General features: G+C 36.3%; 1 protein-coding gene across 4 annotated transcripts in view; it reads right to left on the bottom strand.

The window, feature by feature from the left end:
* Positions 1-17,409, bottom strand: part of ESR1 (estrogen receptor 1) — a 327,238-nt gene extending 309,829 nt beyond the window's left edge. For 2 of the 4 annotated variants that reach the window (XM_044671713.1, XM_044671712.1), the window contains exon 1: positions 16,874-17,409. In XM_044671713.1, coding sequence (XP_044527648.1) covers positions 16,874-17,310 — 437 coding nt within the window. In that variant the 5' untranslated portion in view covers positions 17,311-17,409. The remainder of the gene's footprint in view (positions 1-16,873) is intronic. The other 2 variants (XM_044671714.1, XM_044671715.1) reach the window with 2 other exon arrangements.
* Between the last annotated feature and the right edge of the window lie 208 nt (positions 17,410-17,617).

Raw genomic sequence — 17,617 nt, 5'->3', positions numbered from 1 at the left:
GGGGGGGGGGGGTGCGGGGGGGGGGGTTGAAGGGGAAAGGAGGAGCATGAATCATGTAACCATGTTAAAAATGAATATTAATAAATGTAAAAAAAAATTTAAAAAAAACTGTAGTTTATAAGACTTGCCAGAGACAATGTAGTACATGGAAAGAGGGCTGGATTTAGAGTCAGAGGATTGTATTCTATAATCCTGTGAGTGCTCGTGCTCCACTAGCTTAGTCTTCAAGAACATCAACTCTACACCTCAGTGAGCTTGACTTTATTAAAAAATACAAGATGTTGACAGTCGATGAATAGATTGTAGATGGACAAAGAGCTGGAAAGAATTTTCGAGGTCATGTAATCCAACTTGCCCCTCATTTTAATAGATGGGAAAAGTGAGACCTACTCAGTTTAAGTCACATACAGTGACAGCTCAGCCTGACTAGAATTCCTACAAAAGAGATATGTAAATTAACACAGATGTGACCATGCCAATTCCCTAATCAATCAATTCAAGTGGTGCCCTATTACTCCGAGTATAAAATATAAACTTCACCATTTGGTATTTAAAGTTTCTCACAACCTGGTCCCACTTTCTCCAGCCTCATTGGATATGACTCCTTTCCCATGCTCAGTGATCAACCAAATTGTTCCTCTCTATGTTCCCCATACAGGAAACTGCATTTGCCATCTCTATGACTATTCACTGGCTATTTACCTTCTGCCTTTTCCATGCCTGGAATGCACTCCACTTCAAGGCCATACAATCCCTCTTCTCCTTCAAGACATAGTCCAAGCACTGTCTTCTATATGAATCTCTTCATGTTCCCATCAAGTACTAATATCCTCCCTCTCAAACTATCTTGTATTTAACTACTTTGTATTTATGCTCTGTATATTTATTCTGCAAGTACACACTTACAAGTACTTCTTGTCTTCCCTAATAGTACATAAGACATTTTTTAATTCTTTGTACTTGTATCCCTAGCCCCAAGCACAGTATCTGGCACATAGTAGACACTCAATAACTGTTCATTAATCAATTTTTGCTTGACAATTAAATGCAAAAACATCCGTTTTCTAAGGGCAAATCTAGTCTGTATCCATCCAGTGAATTATTTGTTGTTATTTTGTTGTGCAATAATGACCAGCTCTTAGTGACCCCGTTGGAGGTTTACTTGGCAAAGATACTGGAATAGTTTGCTATTTCCTTCTCCAACTCATTTTATAGATGGGGAAACTGAGGCAAACAGGGTTAAGTGACTTGCTTAGAGTCACACGGCTAGTAAATGTCTGAGGTTAGATTTGAGGTCAAGGAAATGTCTTCCTGACTCCAGACCTGGTACTTTATCCACTGTGCCATATAGTCAAGTCTAATGTATTCATTAATCTGATGTGTTTTTCTGTTGTACCCAGCATAAAAAACACTGAAATAATCCATGTTTGTCATGGAATTAAAAACCAATTTGATATTTATTTGCAAAGATATGGAACATATAAGACAATGTTACATATATAGGCAATATTAAAAGCTATCAATCATAACTTTGTATTGAACATACTCTGAGAACTTTGCTTCCCATCGCCTAGTAGTCTCCATAATGCAAATGCAACCAGAAAGCACCAGTCTCAGAAAATTAATATGTGGTATATGTGAGAAAATAATAAATATCCATTATGTAAATCGGTGAAAACTTCTCTCTCTTAGATAGAAATATTGCTTTGGGAATATTTTCTTAACCGTCTCCAAGAAATAGCCTGTATTCAAAATACAAGGCAAAAGTAATTCAAAATACAGTTCTTCTGGCTTCATTTTAAGCCTCTGAAGAGATAGCTTTTCCCCCTTAGTGGAGGCTTCAAATACACATAAGTTAGATATAAAAACCTTTAGATCCACTATGCCTCCCTTATACATAAGAACTTAACTAAGGGACCATGTTCATTTCACTCTGCCCCCTTTCAATTATTCTTCTGCATATAAAACCTGTTTTTATTTAATCGTTTTTGGTCATCTCTGACTCTTTGTGATCCCTTTTGGGGTTTTCCTGGCAAAAATGCTGAAATAGTATACCATTTTCTTTTTCAGTTCATTTTGCAAATGAGATAACTAAAGCAAACAGGGGTAAGTGGCTTGTCCAAGGTCACACAGCTAAAAAGTGTCTGAGGCCAGATTTAGGCTCAGACCTAACATTCTATCCACTGTGGTACTTAGTCACTCAAAACACATTAAGATATTATTAAAACACATTAAATGTTATTAAAAAGTCGACTCAATCTTCAATCTTCTGCTCTTTTCACATAATGAAACAGAAGCATGTTAATACAGTTTTAAATATGAGGAGTTGAATTAATTCCTATAATGATAGCAGATTATTTGGGGCTTTATTACTTTTTTTAATGCTTCGAAGTTTTTAAAAATTATAACTTAGTTCATTCTATCCTAATATATAGAGGTGGCTACAAAATAAGGCACAAGATGCTAAACATTCTGGTATAGCTCAGCAACAATCTTAAAGGGATAGACTCCTTGGTCACAGAAACTAATTAAACAAAATATATGGTCCTTGGATAGCCATTCCTATTAAATTTATATTCATTTCTTGGCAGAAATATTAAAATATAAAACAAATAAATAGTAGTAGCCAAAATGTTCTCAGTATTGATTGAGTTCAGTCAGTACCAAAAAATGCAAGTATTTCTTTAAAAGGTGTGACAAGACAACTAAAGTTTTTACTTCAACATGTTTCAACTCCATAAAACTTTCCTTTGATGCCTCATATGCCATTGGATATCAGTGGAGCCCCAGTTCTGGCATGTCCTACCAAGTATAGATCAGGCGATAGACTGTTCAGTGTGACTCATCTTTAATTTGTCCCAAGGGTGACGATTTTTATAGCAACAGAAACTCTTGAATACCATTGACTAAATCAAAGAGGGTTTGCAATTGGCATTGGAGCTGACATCCATACCAATAGAATTTCTCATCTTTGAAGTTTGGAAGAATTGAAACTTCATTGGATGAGTTGTGCAAGTAGACATCGAATGCTTTCCTCAGATATATGTGTACGCATGTGAGTGTGTACACAAAAACATACATAAACATCAACAATTCTGAAATTTCATTTGTATCCACTCTTGAAGATTAAAATCCTTACAAACTTTCCTAATCCTATTAAATAAGTATAGTTAATTAATATATGCTTTATTCACATAACAATCATAGATGAAAATTTTGCACTCTTTTGTAGTTGGAATCTACAAGTCATAGTGGCAAGTCTTTGAGGAAAAATTGGTACACTTTTAACATTTAACCTCCAAAGAAAAGAATCATAAAAACTTCGGTGCAGTTGGAGGAAGGAATCAATTGATATTAGCAAGTCCAGAAAAAGAGCATTTGTAGCTCTACAAACATTGCTCTAACCACAGAAATAAAATCACCATCAGCATATTAAACTTGATGTGGAAACAAATGTTAATAATAATGCTAATAATATAATTGCCATTTACCTAATATTTAGAGGCAACTTGTTGGCACAGTAGATAGAGTCCCTGACCTGAAGTTAGGATGACTCTATTTAATGAGTTCAAATCTGACCCAGACACTTAATAGCTGTGGGTCCCTGGGCAAGTCACTTAATCCTATTTGCTTCAATTTCCTCACCTCTAAAGTGATCTGGAGAAGGGTATGGCATGCCATTCCAGTATCTCTTGCCAAGAAAACCCCATATGGAGTCAAGAAGAGTTGGGCATGCCTGAAATAATTGAATAACAATAATATTTAATGATTGGAAAGTTCTTTGTATACATAATCTCATTTATTCCTCACAAAATCCTTATATTAGTAGTTATTATTATCTCCCATCTCTGACTCTTAAAAGTGATTATTCATCACTAACCTCTATGAACCTCAATCTACTTATCAATAAAGTCGGGATAATAATACTTGAAGTACCCAACTCACAGAGTGATGGTAAGGATCAAATTGAATACTATAACTTCAGAGTGCTATGTAAATGGTTGTTATTGCTGATATTTGCAGATTAGGAACTGACGCTCAGCAAGATGACTTAGATGACTTGCCAAAAGACACACAGCAGAGCCAAGCTCGCATGACAAGGAAAGGACTAGAACTTGGCTTTTTTTTTACTCTATAAAATGCTTTCTACTATTCCTTTAAATGCTTAGAAAACTATAAACTAGACATGGACACTTTGTATCTTCATATCACTTGATAAAATGGAAATGTAGCTATTAACTAGTAAATTATATCTATAAATACAGTGAGACCAGACTTAAGGTCAAAGTGGATATTTTTGGTTTGATTTAACCATCTCCAACTAGAGCCTCCATTAAGAAGCATTAAGCGAACTGTCTTGTGACCATTTTCAGAATTTACATCGGTGGCCATAATCTAATCAATTGCCCAGCAGTTCTTATGAATCAGACAGGAATCTAAGGAAAGGAAAAAAGGCCAGTATTACCTCATCTGGTTCATTTTGAAAGTGGCACTCTACACCTCTTCTTAGCCAAGGTGAAGCACTCTAGGGGTAGAATATTGCATCATACTATCAGATTCTGATAAAGGGTTGGTTAGTTTTGCTGAACTGCTTTCACTATTCCCTTCTTTTTAAAGTTCATACAAGCAACGGTTGACTAAGTAGGGAAAGGGTGGGGATACATTCCAAAATAAAGGTATAAAAACAAAAGATATCAATAAAAATTTAATGTTAATATAATATGTTATTGCCATAAGCAATTCTTTATAGGATCTATCCTTTCCTTAAAAGCTCCTTAACAAATTAGGAAGAAAAGCAGGTTTGATAGCAGAAAACAGCTTAAATGTATGTCTTCAAAGCAGTTATTCCAGCCAGTTCAATCTCAGGCTCTAATCAAAGATAAAAACTATGAATCTAATTAAATCTATAGAATCCTATAGCTATCATAGTATACCACGACATGCTAGTTACATTTGTCAATGAAAGAAGAGCTCCTGGTCGATATTCTACTAACTTTTCTCTCAGATGCTGGATCACTCTATCACTTTCTTTATTTCCCATTCTCCCTCCCAGCTCATCTTCTCGGGACACTCAAACACAAGCAGCATTCCAGACTGAGTAACTAACAAAACATCTGCAAACTAAACATTGCACCAGAGTTCAATATGTGACAATCCTGGAATCTATAAGGAAGGAGTGTCTCCATACACTATAAAACATAAACATTTGTTTCTTCCCCAGATCAGACCTATCCTTCTTAAGAGAGCCGATTGAAATTGGTATAGAAGCAACTTTGGTTTGATGGGTCTTCATTTTGGTCTCTACTTAAAGAAGATTTAAAAAAAAAAAAACGAAGAACAAAGAAATCAGTATAGCCCTTGGCCAGTAAGTTTATAATCCTTCATTGTTTGTTTTATTCCTAGAACCTGTTATTCAAGTAGCTTGGCCACCAGAAAAGTCACACATGGACTTCCAACCTAATGAGCTACATGGATCTATATATTTTAGATGTTTAAATCTCACTGTCAGTCTCATTATCTTTACTGATTTCTGGTTTTTTGCCCTTCCGTGAAACATTTATGGGCCTATGACCTCATATATTTAAGGAAATCTTCTTTATCCCCCATTAGAATCCCATAAGAAAACTCTCTCTACCAAAATAGCAAATATTCTGCAACTTATAGTTTCAGAGAATTGCCTAGGCATAGAAAAACTTCATTGATTTCCCCAAGATCACAAGATTAGCACATGGTCTGGATCCCAGTCTTCCTGATCCTGAAGCCAGAATATGTATCCACTACCTCATGCAACCTAACAACAATGACAACAACTTCTCATATTTATATAGTGTTTGCATACAATATGTCATTTGATCACAGTTCTCAAATACTACTTAATCTCTTTGTGCTTCAGATTTAATCATTAATAATAAAATGAGTTTTTAAAATGTAAATCTGTTGTAGAGGACAAAATTAAATTTATGACATAAATAGTATTTGATGGACAGTATCTAAAAGTACTTTATAATAGAAATTGGTTAATGAGAAGAAGATCCAGGAAGCAAGGTGGAAGAGTCCAGAGTAAAGATTTAGAATAAGGAAAATTTGAGTTTAAATCCTATCTTAACACTTACTATGTGTTCCTGGGCAAGTTATTTAACTACTACAAGCCTCAGTTTCCTCATCTGTAAAATGGAAATAATGATAACAGTTCCCTCACAGGGTTATGGTGAGAATAAAATGAGTTAACATCAAGAACTTGGTAAACCTTAAAACACAACATAAATGTTAGCCATCATTATGATTATGAAAAATGCTAGATGTGGAATCAGAGGACCTAGGTTCAAACTTTTGGTTCTGACACTTAATACCTAAGTAACCTTTGATAAGTCACTTAACCTTTCTTGGCCTCAATTTTCTTATCTGCAAAATGAAAGGGATGGACTAAACTTTTAAGATGCCATCCATGTTAAATCTGTGATCCAATGCTCCAAAACACTGTTGTGATTTAGCCCTTTGGATAAAAAAAATCAAAATAATGTTAAGCATCACATGCATTTGTCCTAATTTTTAAATGATGTGAAAATACATATAACATTTGGAAATATCTTGATAATTTATTGAATTTAAAGGTTCAGTAAATAAATCCATAGATTGTACCTATTCAATTTAGTAAAATAAGTTGAGCCCACTATCTATAAAATTCAAAGAAAAAAAATTCTTCAATACTTCAATTATCTAAAAGTGTCAGGCCTAGAGATGGAAGGTCCAAAGTTAACGTCTGGCTTCAGCTATTTCCTACTGGTGTGATCCTGGGCTTAACCCCAATTACCCAGCCTTCACCAGTATTCTACTCTGGAACCAATACTCAATACTGATTCTAACACAGAATGAAAGGCTTTAAAAAACACTTTAACTTTCTAAAAAATTAAAGGCAAAGAAAACTCTCATGAATAGAAAAAAAGGAGTTTGAAGAATTCTTATTTATCCAAATCATCTTCAAAATTAAAAGTCATGTTTCTTTTACTCTCAGAAAAGAATAATTGTTCTGGAAATCATGCTAAATCACTTAGGCTTGGCACTCTATCCTTCCCACTTATACATCCAATGATCTTGCTACAATATTCCCTTCAAGTTTTTATCTCTTGCCTTTTGCATCTTGATTTCTCTATCACAAGCCTTCCTTCTTTCCTCCCTATAGTCAATATCAATATCAAAAACTGCTTCCAAGTGTATTTTTTACCTCATTACTCTGGTTAGATGTTCTTGGTTTCAAAAGCCTTCTAGTACGTTCTTTTCTTCTAAATCATGATGAAGAAATTTCTGTTACGTACCTTGAAAAGTACTCTCCACTATGTCAAAATGCTACTTGTCCTTAAATTCCAGCCTCAGTCCTAATTTTGTATCTTCTTAGTATTTTCTAAAACCTAATTAGTCATCAATCTTCCTCCACTTTGCCCATAGAAATCCCTGTATTTTCTTCAGCAATGATAGTCTCCCTCTCTTGTATAAAGCAAAAGTTATTTTTTTCTTTTCAAAGAGAAACAAGGAAGGTTAAATTTACTTCCACAGTGTTTTTCAGCTACAACTACCCATATCAATTGTTTGCTGCACAAATTTTGTCAATGGATTTTTTTAAATACTTTCTGTCCTGATTGGGGCAAGCCATTCTAATTTTCTGGTTTATGGTGATCATTCCAGTTGTAGTAAAAGGCATGGCTTAATGATCAAGAGTCAATGTTCCCAAGAGGTAACCATAACAACAATAACATTACTAGTCACATTTTATGAATGCTTAAAAGAGGCATTTTGAACATTAAAAAAAAACAGTGAGATAAATCAGTAAAATTTGTTATGGGTATATTTACCTTCTACAAAACATAGGAGCTTTCTTAATGACCGAGAACTGAATTAATGGGCTGAAAGAATAAGTGATTTCCCTAAACTGACAGAGAATTTCTATAGCATCTATATAGATTAACTTTCAGAGAACTGAAGTGTGGACTGCTGAGTCAACCACTAATAACAATGCCTCTCTAAATAAATTGTTTCAACACATACATTTATTCTACAAAAGCACCCACTCAGAAAATAATCATAAATCAAACCTTATTTTCAGTCTATGTAACTTAATAAATATATCTCATGATCCTTGTTGAAAGAACAACAAAATTTATTATGTTGGATCTCTACGTGAATTATCTTCTCTAGCCAATGAAATTACTTCCTCATCGCCTAAAAGAGTTCATATAGCCCCCCGGGCACCATTTGCTCCATTCAGGTTGGTAGGATCTAGAACAACTGCTCTACTTTATAGTTATATCACAAAAGGCAAATTGAATAACAGGAGAGCACTAATTTGTCAAAATAGAGGTTGACATTATTTCCTGTGAAACTGGCATAAATATATTAATTCTACAAACATGCAAACAAAAGTAAGTTAGTAACATGCTAATTTGTGTCTATTAATTATTCAAATAGAAACACATGTACATCTGTATTATTTTACAGGTTCAAATATGTTTAGCCTAAGAAATTTCAGGTAACGTATTAATATCTGAGCAGCAAAATAAAGCCTATGTTTGAAACTACATCTTGCTGAGCTTCAGATACTTAATAGAGAACTTTCTTAACTGAAAATCAAAATATTTTCCTATTTTATCTTTTAACATTTCTGAAGGAGAATTATGAAGACATGCTTATCTAATCTAGTGATCTGATTAATATACAAAACTCAGGAGAAAAAAATTTACATATTCCTTTATTTATCTAACAAATGATTTGTAGACATTTTTATTGGGCAATACATTTTGCTACATGTTGTAGGAGTTAGAAATGAAATGGTTGCTACCATTGCAAATTTTTTTCAAAAAATAGGATTTTTTACCAACTGAATGAAGAATTTACTGTGTAATACTGTACCTTCATAAGAACATGTATTCTCAATTTTATTGGTGAACAACTTTCACCATTAATCATACAAAATGATAACTTGGAACTTTCGATCTAAAGCACATTCTAATGCAGAACTTTTTTTTTTCCTTCTTAACTTTGTATTCAGCTGGAATTGGAGTCCTGCTCTAGTGTGTGTTAAATCAATAGGTGAAACAAAGTGGTGAGCTGGGACAAAAGTATGATATGAAAAAAAAAAATCAAGGATGGGATAGAGCAACTAGAAAAGAACTGAGAAAAACACAAAACTGATAGGGAGAAAAAGCCAAAAGGAATGAATAAGAAGAACACAGGAGAGGAAGCAAAGAGGAAGAGAGGGAATGCGAATAAACCTCTTGAGGGGAATTTTTGCCTTTTGCCTTTCTTGTATTCCCTGGCACAATACAAGCAACCTAAGAAATATTTATTGATCTTTGTTAAGAAATAACTTAAATGATATAAACCATCAAAAAGGGAAAAGTTGGTAGTGTATTAATGCAGCGATTATTTGTGCCATGAAAATGGTAATTTCAGATTTCCAAGAAATTTCCAAGAAATCCCAGGATTTTTTCCCTTCTAATATGAAAGCAAAAACAGGTTATTGGTCTTTGTATGACAATATGTTCCCACAAGTAGATGGGAGACACATAATATTTCCTACATTGAATAGAAAAACTATTGGCACAGTACAATAAACTTTCCTCTCGTGGTGCACTGAATATCCTGAAGGACACTTTGAGTAATCCCTTTATGACTTTTTTTTTTGCTCTCATAAAAGAGAGAAGAAAACAGGAATGCCAGTAAGAGATCTCCCAGAATAGTCACCAGAATATACCCTCCAGCTTTCTCACAGTTCCCTCCATAGGCCATTGCTTGTGCTTTTTGCCCTGTCTAGAATTGAATATAAGGAGAAGGTAGCTTCTGACACTCGCTAAGGACTTCTTTATCTTCAGATACAATGCAGGCAAAAAGCTAGGGACAGGCTTGTGGTAGTTTCTTCTTTCCTCTCTAGAGCAAGAAAACACATTACAGAAATGTTCCCATCCTTCAAAAGAAACACAAGCTGGAAGTGTTTAATATGACCACTCTGAAATATTTCTTAATGACTTTGCTCTACCCTGAGTTGAAGAGAGCTTCCACAAATCATGGACTATAATTTGAGGTGAGTGAGCAAATTGGGGAAAAGAGCACTAGATCTGGATTCCAGCCCCAAATCTACCAAATATTGTATGTTTGTATCCTTATGCGTGTCGTTTAGTTCCTCAGGGCTCCAGATTCCTAATGTGCAAAAAGATAGGGCTAGAGTAGGTATCCTTTAAGGCCCCTTCCAGATCTAAATCTCTGACACTGTGATTCTCTTAACTGAGCACCTAGGGTGTGCATTATACCATGGAAGGGCATATAACAGTGACATTAGATAATTCTTAACCATGAAGCTCACAGTCACATTGTGGAGATATTGTATACACATATGCAAACACTTAAATACAAATACAAGAGTATATTGCCCCCTCAATGGTGCTATAAACATTCAAAGGACAAGCAAGTGCTGTAGGAGTTCAGAGAATGAAAAAAGAAATTGATGTTGGCCAAATGTATATTTTTATATATTCAGTGCACCATCTATGAGTATGTAAGATATTTTTCATCTTCTCAGATTAATTTTCGCTCACATTATGACAATACAGGCATTAGTCAAGTACATTCTAAGAGGATCATCTCCAGATTATGATAGGTATCTAAACTGATACCCACTGTATCATTTTTCTCATAATCACCACCACCACCATCATTATTATATGTCGGTGGAATTTCACAGTTTTTACCATTTGAATGTACATCTTAAGATTATTACTGTATAAACCTGTTGGAAAACATGTTAAAATTATACTCTCAAGACCACATCCATGTCTGCCTTTTCATCCAATTTTCTCTCTCGAAGGAGCAAAAATCAAGTTTTAATCCATTCTAAACTAGGACAAAACTCCCCTCAGATATTTTGTAAACCACCCTGACGTAAAGAACCTGAATATCAAAAATACGAGTTATGATTTCTTCACTCTAAACCATTCCAAAGGTCTTTTTCTTGGAACTATTACTCTCAAGATCACTAAGCACCAATTCTCTAAGTATTTTGTGGGAGAAGGAGTGAATGTTAGAGCAGACACTTAATAAAAACCAATAGAAATCCTGAATACTTGGTATGGATGTTTTAGAAGAGTTTGTAACATAAAGCGAAACTATTAATGTCTATGATGGACTAGCCTGTAAGCCAACACCCTATCCTGTACTGTGCACTTTCTGTTTGGGTTGGTTTGTTTTAAAGTTACCATATGCTTTATATTTACATAGAATGGCTCTTTTGAAACACTTTCATTTTGGAAGGTGGTTCTAATTAATTAAAGCAGTTAGTCAGAGACTATCATTTTTCCTTTTATGGTTGGGAAAATTGAGGCACAGAATTGTTAAGTGTTTGAGTATTATAATGTCATGGGCCATCCAATAGATGCGAAAGATAGAGCTGAAAGCTTTTGATTCTGTATACTTTTAAACAGTTTCTTTTAGAAGTAAAATTCTTAAAACACAATAATAACAATGGAGTCAGAGGCAGAAGTCACTTCATGCTATTTTGTGCAATCTGTGGACTTTGGAAAGAAAATGTGTAACAAAAATTCATACATTTCCTCTTTAAGTTTCCATTCACACAATCACACTTTTCACATAAAGAAGTGCACATACACAAGTCGAATTGCATGAATGAACATACCCAGCAGTATCTACACTTTGTATATCTTGATGGGATTTTAACATTAATTTCAATCTTGCTTCCATGGAAAATGATTTCACATTCTCTTTATTCTATTCATTTTCTCCAAACACTGCTCTGAATAATCTGAGCACTTAATTATTGTGCTTCTGATTTCTATGCCCCTACACACTCCTAAATTCTTTCAAGCAACAAATATGAGTAGGATCCAGTCACAGAGGTCCAGTCACAGAGATTCATATAGTAAAAAGTACTCTTCTGTTTTATGTCTTTTTTACTCAATTTCTTGCTTAGGTCTTCATTTTATTTGTTTATATAAACCTAAAATACTAAATCTTAATTGTTAAGAATCATGATTTTCATATCCTTCATTTATTCATGAAAGAAAACAGAAGACAAGTAAAATTTGGGATTAGAAAATAGTAGGAGGAAGAAGGGAAGAGAAAGTGATAATTAAGCATAAGGGGTCTTGTTACTTCATATACCTGCAAGCCATATACAATAAGTAAAGATGAAAACAAGAATAAAAAGATAATATGATATGATAGTTTCCCCCCTAAAATATACCCATGTTCTATGTATTTTGCTTTACTTTTTAAAAAATCAACCCAATGCATCAGATAAATTAATTTTTTAAAATTAAATGAGCAAAATGACTAAGAAGATTTTTTAAGTGAAGGGGGGGTAGATAAAATATCAATTCACTACTAATAGGATTGATGCAAAGTATTCAAGAAAGTTATTCAAATCCTCTACTAGATGTTAATCTCCATCCAAAACTGAAAAATAGTTCAAGCTTTTCAATAATTAAACAATACCAATAAGTTGTCTAAGGCAATTGCCAACTGTTTACAACTTTAAGGTCTTAGAAAAGTCTAATCTTAATAAACATATCAATAAGATTTAGAATCTGTAATCAGGTATGACAGAGGAAGAAATGTTACTTTCTTCTTTATAAGAAAGCGAAGACTATCTTGCAGGTATTTCCCAAAATATTTCCTTCCTTTCACCACACATAGATACATCATAAAATTTCAAAGAGCTCAAAAAGATGAGTTGGATTTTTTTGCGAGGCCATTTGCAAGTTTTGGTTTTTTTATTTTATTTTGTTTTTGCTTTAAATCACAATCTATTCTCAAGATCCCTAAAACTGGGGTACAAAATGCTAGTTCAGCAAATCTATTTTAAGTGGTTTACAGATTTTAGAGTTTGCTAAAGAAAGGGAAAAAGAATTTAGCCCTTAAAAAACAGAATTATAAAAAGCTCCACAGATCACATAGAGTTAAATATATAAGACTAATTAGCTATTTTAATGGTTCAGTTAATTTCAACTTCAGAACTATTTGGTATGTTTTTTTTTTATTTGAGATTTTCATCTTAGAAAGTGTGATGTGATTGACAGCTATCCTCTATCATTTAAAGTTAATGGAATTTTTGATAAAAATAACAGTCTTGAGATACAAATTCAAAGTTTTCCTAGCTAATTCATCTTTCTAATATTTTTGAAACATAGGTCCAGCTCTTATCATCTGACTTGGATCAGAACAATTCATTTAGATACCAATATCTTCTCTTGAGAACAATGAAATCCTAGGCAAGACATATTCTGATTTTCAGATTTTTCATCTGTAAAATGGAGATAATAATATTTTTACTACTTGCCACAGAGTTGTGAAGTAAGTAATGTTTAACCTGGAAAGTGCAATAAAATCTGTGTTATTCTTGTTATCATTATTACTACGAATTTCATGATGCTACTTTAGCTACCAAAGGCTAAAGAGTAGATTATAAATCCTGAGTAGAGAGTAAATTATAAATCAGAGTCTAATCTAATCTTTTTGGGGTCTTTGTAGATCAGAAAAGCTGTGGGATTTGCATAGGTAAAACTACAAGTCAAAAGACTGAATTTTTCATTTTCAATTGGCTTCTGTGTTGAGTCCCTCTACAGCAATGAAATTGTCATCACTACTTGAAAAAAATCAGAGTTTTACCTCAATTCTATTACTTTAACTGATGGAAAATAAAAATGGGGAAATGGCCAGAAGAAAAATATTTTTAAAGAAAATATTACTTAAATAACATCTGTCCATTCCTTTCAATCCATATATACAGTCTTCATTCTTTTACTAATAAATTCTGAGGTTCCACACATTGTGCAATATTCGCAATTTTTAAATTTTTCTTTAAAATTAACTCAATTTTGCTTCTTAGATTGAGTCTCTAAGATGAGGGTTCTTCATTTTTATTGTGCCATGAACCCCTTTGGCAATCTAATGAAGCCTTAGAACTCCTCAGAATCTTTTTTAATGTATAAATTGGAATACATAAGAATTAGAAAGAGAATGAACTACAGTGAAATACAGTAAAAAGTTGTTTGTTTTTTCAATTGTATAGATACCAAGTTTCAGACAAAGATCTTTGGAGATCAAGAATACTGCAGAGTTATGATGCAGTGTTCGTACTTGCCACTAAGATAATAAAAAATGTAGATGTTTTAAGTAAAAGATGAACTCTTCTTGATTTGAACAAGTTTGGTTTCCAATTATTAGCAAGGCAGTAAAATAATTCTCCAAGGTGCAGTCTCATTAGGGCCCATTGAAATTCAGTGACATTTAATTGCCAATAAAAGACCTGAAAATTAAATGAAAAAAAAAAAAAACTTTCCAAAGTCCACTGTGAAGTTAAGGAACTCACACAAATTCCTACCTAGCAAAGAAAGTGAAATGTCTGGAGAATTACACTTAACTTCTGTATTTTGCTCTTTTATTGGAAAGGGGGAGAAATAATGGATAAAAGATTTACTCCTGTCATTTTAACCTTGAGTTAAAATACTTAGAGTAAGCTCTAACTTGCAAATCATTAAAAGAGAAAAGAAGATAATGAGACAGATTGTATCATTAGCCCTACAGTATTAAATCCCTTTAATTTGGCTTTAGCTCTGGAGTCCAATTATCTCAAAGGCCTACCATCCCAAATACCAGAACTTGGCTATTCCATTGAGACATACCTACCCTTTAACCCTCTTTCCTCAGCTATAAATATCCCTGGGAATAAAATACTGAACCGAAAAGCTGCAATTTGGGATGGTTATTTGGCCAGGCACTAGTACAGGCAGTTAGTCCTGAAGCCCAACACAAGAAGAATCCAAATTCAACACCTAATTGTTCAAATGCACTAAGAACCACTCCATCTCAGTCCTGATTTGGGGGAGGAGGAGGAAGGGGATCAGGCGGGTAAGGGCAGAGGAGGTTGACAGTAAAGTGAGGACTTTGGATCCTTCTTTCTTGAAGGGGCAATGTGTAGGGGTTATTCTGACCCAGACTGCTCTCAAACAAATTCATTCACCTGAAATGCATGAAGGCAATTCCAGAGCTAGAACAGAAGGAAGAAAAAGTGAGATGGGTATGGGGACCGTAGAAGAATTTAGAAAAGTAATAAGAAGTAAAATCTCCCAAAGAAAAGGGACGAAAGAAAAGCTTACCCCAAAATAATAATCATAATACTAATAACAAATCTTCCTCAGATTTATCCTGAATAGCAAATGGCTAGACTACATAACACCGAGCTGCACGTGGGCCATTTTCTCGAGTTTTTTCTCTGGCAAGCAAGCTGGAGGTGCGCCGTTCACAGAAATCTCACTTATCTGGCAGCAAAGAGTATAAAATCAGGAACAGCTCGGTGGGGCATGTTTTCTTGGTTACACGCTACCTATAAATTCCCTGCCGTCAGATGTCACATGGCATCATCTGCTCCAACATTGGCTCAGATACCTTCGCAGCAAGCAAATTAAGACCTGTATAATTCCTTTCCATTTTCCCTTTTTGTTTTGTTTTTGTTTTGTTTTGTTTCTCCCTTTGGGGCAACACTGTCAAAAAAATATTGAGGTTTATGGTAGGGTGGGCTAAGGGCAAAGTGTAGTCCGGAAGCGGGAAAACTGAGGAGGGGAAAAAAGAAGAATCTTTCAGGTTTGTGCCTTCGCACGCTCCACACTGTCACTAACCTCAAACACCTCCAACCCCAAATACCTGCGCTGGACATTTAGTAGTAACTCACAGTTCCTGGTGTTTATTTGGGTTTTATTCTCCGCCCCACTCCACTTGCCGTCGCCACCACCCCCGCTCCCTAGATAACTGGTCTTTTGTATGTACAGTTTTTTAAGGGTTTGTTTGGTTAGAAAGCACACGAGGTTCTCGACCTGTTTCTCACGGGGAGGAGATTGGGACCAGGCCGAGGGGGTGGGAAAGAATGGGGAGGGGGAGCCTGGGAATATGATTTTCAAAATGCAGCCAAGGGAAAGAACTTGACTTCAGAAGACGGGAATACAAAATAAGCCGCTCTTTTCTTGCTCGCCCTACCCCACACTTCGGTCTTTCTGCCTCTATCTATGTGTGTGTCTCTCTATTATCTATCTCTATGGATTTCTCTGTTCTCAATCTTTCTATTTGTCTCTGTCTTTGTCTCTGTTTCTGTCCTGCTCTATGTCTATATCTCTGCCCTTTCTCTTTGTCTCTTTCTCTCTGTTCCTGTCTTCTTCCAGTCCGTTTCTCTTATAGTCTCTCTACCTCTTTATTTTTGTTTCTATCGGGCTCTGTCGGGCTCTGTTTATCTCTGTCGTTCTCTTTATAGGTCTGTCTGGGTCTCTTCCCTCTTTCTCCTCTGTAGGAGTGCAATCTGCTGCCTGGCTTCCCCCAGGCGGGGTCGGCAGCCCTCCTTTTCTCCTTCAGACCTTCCCTCATTTTATCCATTCCTCTTCCAGCCAAAAGCCTGGACAAGTTCCCCCTCACCTGCCCAGGTAGGTAGAGGGAGGGACGGAAGGGGCGGGGGAGTGTCTTAGCTAGGGCCCAATTCGCCCAGATCGGCACCTCTCACTAAAAACAGCCGCCTAGCTCTCTGTGGACTTCAGGAAGGAAGCCTCGCTTACCCCCGGGCCGCTTAAGGTCCCCTCCTGTTCCCCAACTCCTGTTCCCCCCTTCCATCCTAGATCCCGGGCTGGAGGAAGCGCCTCCCCTCAAGTACACAGGCGCGCGCCCGCACACACACACACACACACACACACACACACACACACACACGCACGCACGCACGCACAAGCACACGCTCTCTCTCACACACTCAACAAAAGACACATTGGCCCCGGGGGAAGGCGAGTATCCTCTCCCCCACCCCCTCCGCCCCCGATGTCTTGGCTATAGGTACCTGTAGAAAGCTTGGGGGGCGGCCTCTCTCATGGCATAGCCACTCTGCTCATTTTCCAAGTAATAGGGCACCTGCTGGCTGTGATGGTGCAAAAAGGGCGAGAGCTGGGGCGGTGGGTGCAACAGGACCAGCGGGCTTGGAGACACGTTGTTCAGAGAGTGGAACCCCCCCAGGCCGTTGGAACTGAATGTCTCCGAGCTAGGGGCATAAGTGAGGTTGGACGAGCCATAGACTGGCGCAGCGGCTGTATTGAAGTCGTAAGCAGTCCCCTCTGGGTAGTTATAGACCCCTGTTTTGTTGCTGTCCACGTACATCTCGCCCAAGGGTCGATCCAGGGGAATCTTCAGCTGCTGGCGATTCAGAGGCTCCAGCTCATTGCCTTGGATCTGGTGGAGCAGAGCCACTCCAGACGATTTGGTGTGAAGGGTCATGGTCATGGTCAGTAGCAGCGAGCAAGGCGCATAACTGGTTCCCGGGGCAGCAATGGACTCAGCAGCCGGTGGGCCACCTGTAGAAAGAGGACAAGACGCCGTCAGTCCCAGCGCAGGGCATGTCTACTTGAGCCCTCCCCAGGTATATCACTGGAGCAGGAGCAAAAGTGTATGGTGGCAGCGCTCAGAAAAACTCTGTCTCTAACTTTAAGTACTTACTCCTCATCTGAGCTAATATGCATTACAAAGGTACTGGAAACTGGCCAGATACTGTTGCCTTGCTCTGACATTGGCTTAAACATCACTCCAGGCA

This window comes from Gracilinanus agilis, chromosome 4 (genome assembly GCF_016433145.1).
Source record: "Gracilinanus agilis isolate LMUSP501 chromosome 4, AgileGrace, whole genome shotgun sequence".
Taxonomy (NCBI): Eukaryota; Metazoa; Chordata; class Mammalia; order Didelphimorphia; family Didelphidae; genus Gracilinanus; species Gracilinanus agilis.
Note: the sequence above shows the minus strand (reverse complement) of the source record. Positions and strands in the feature narration are given on the sequence as shown.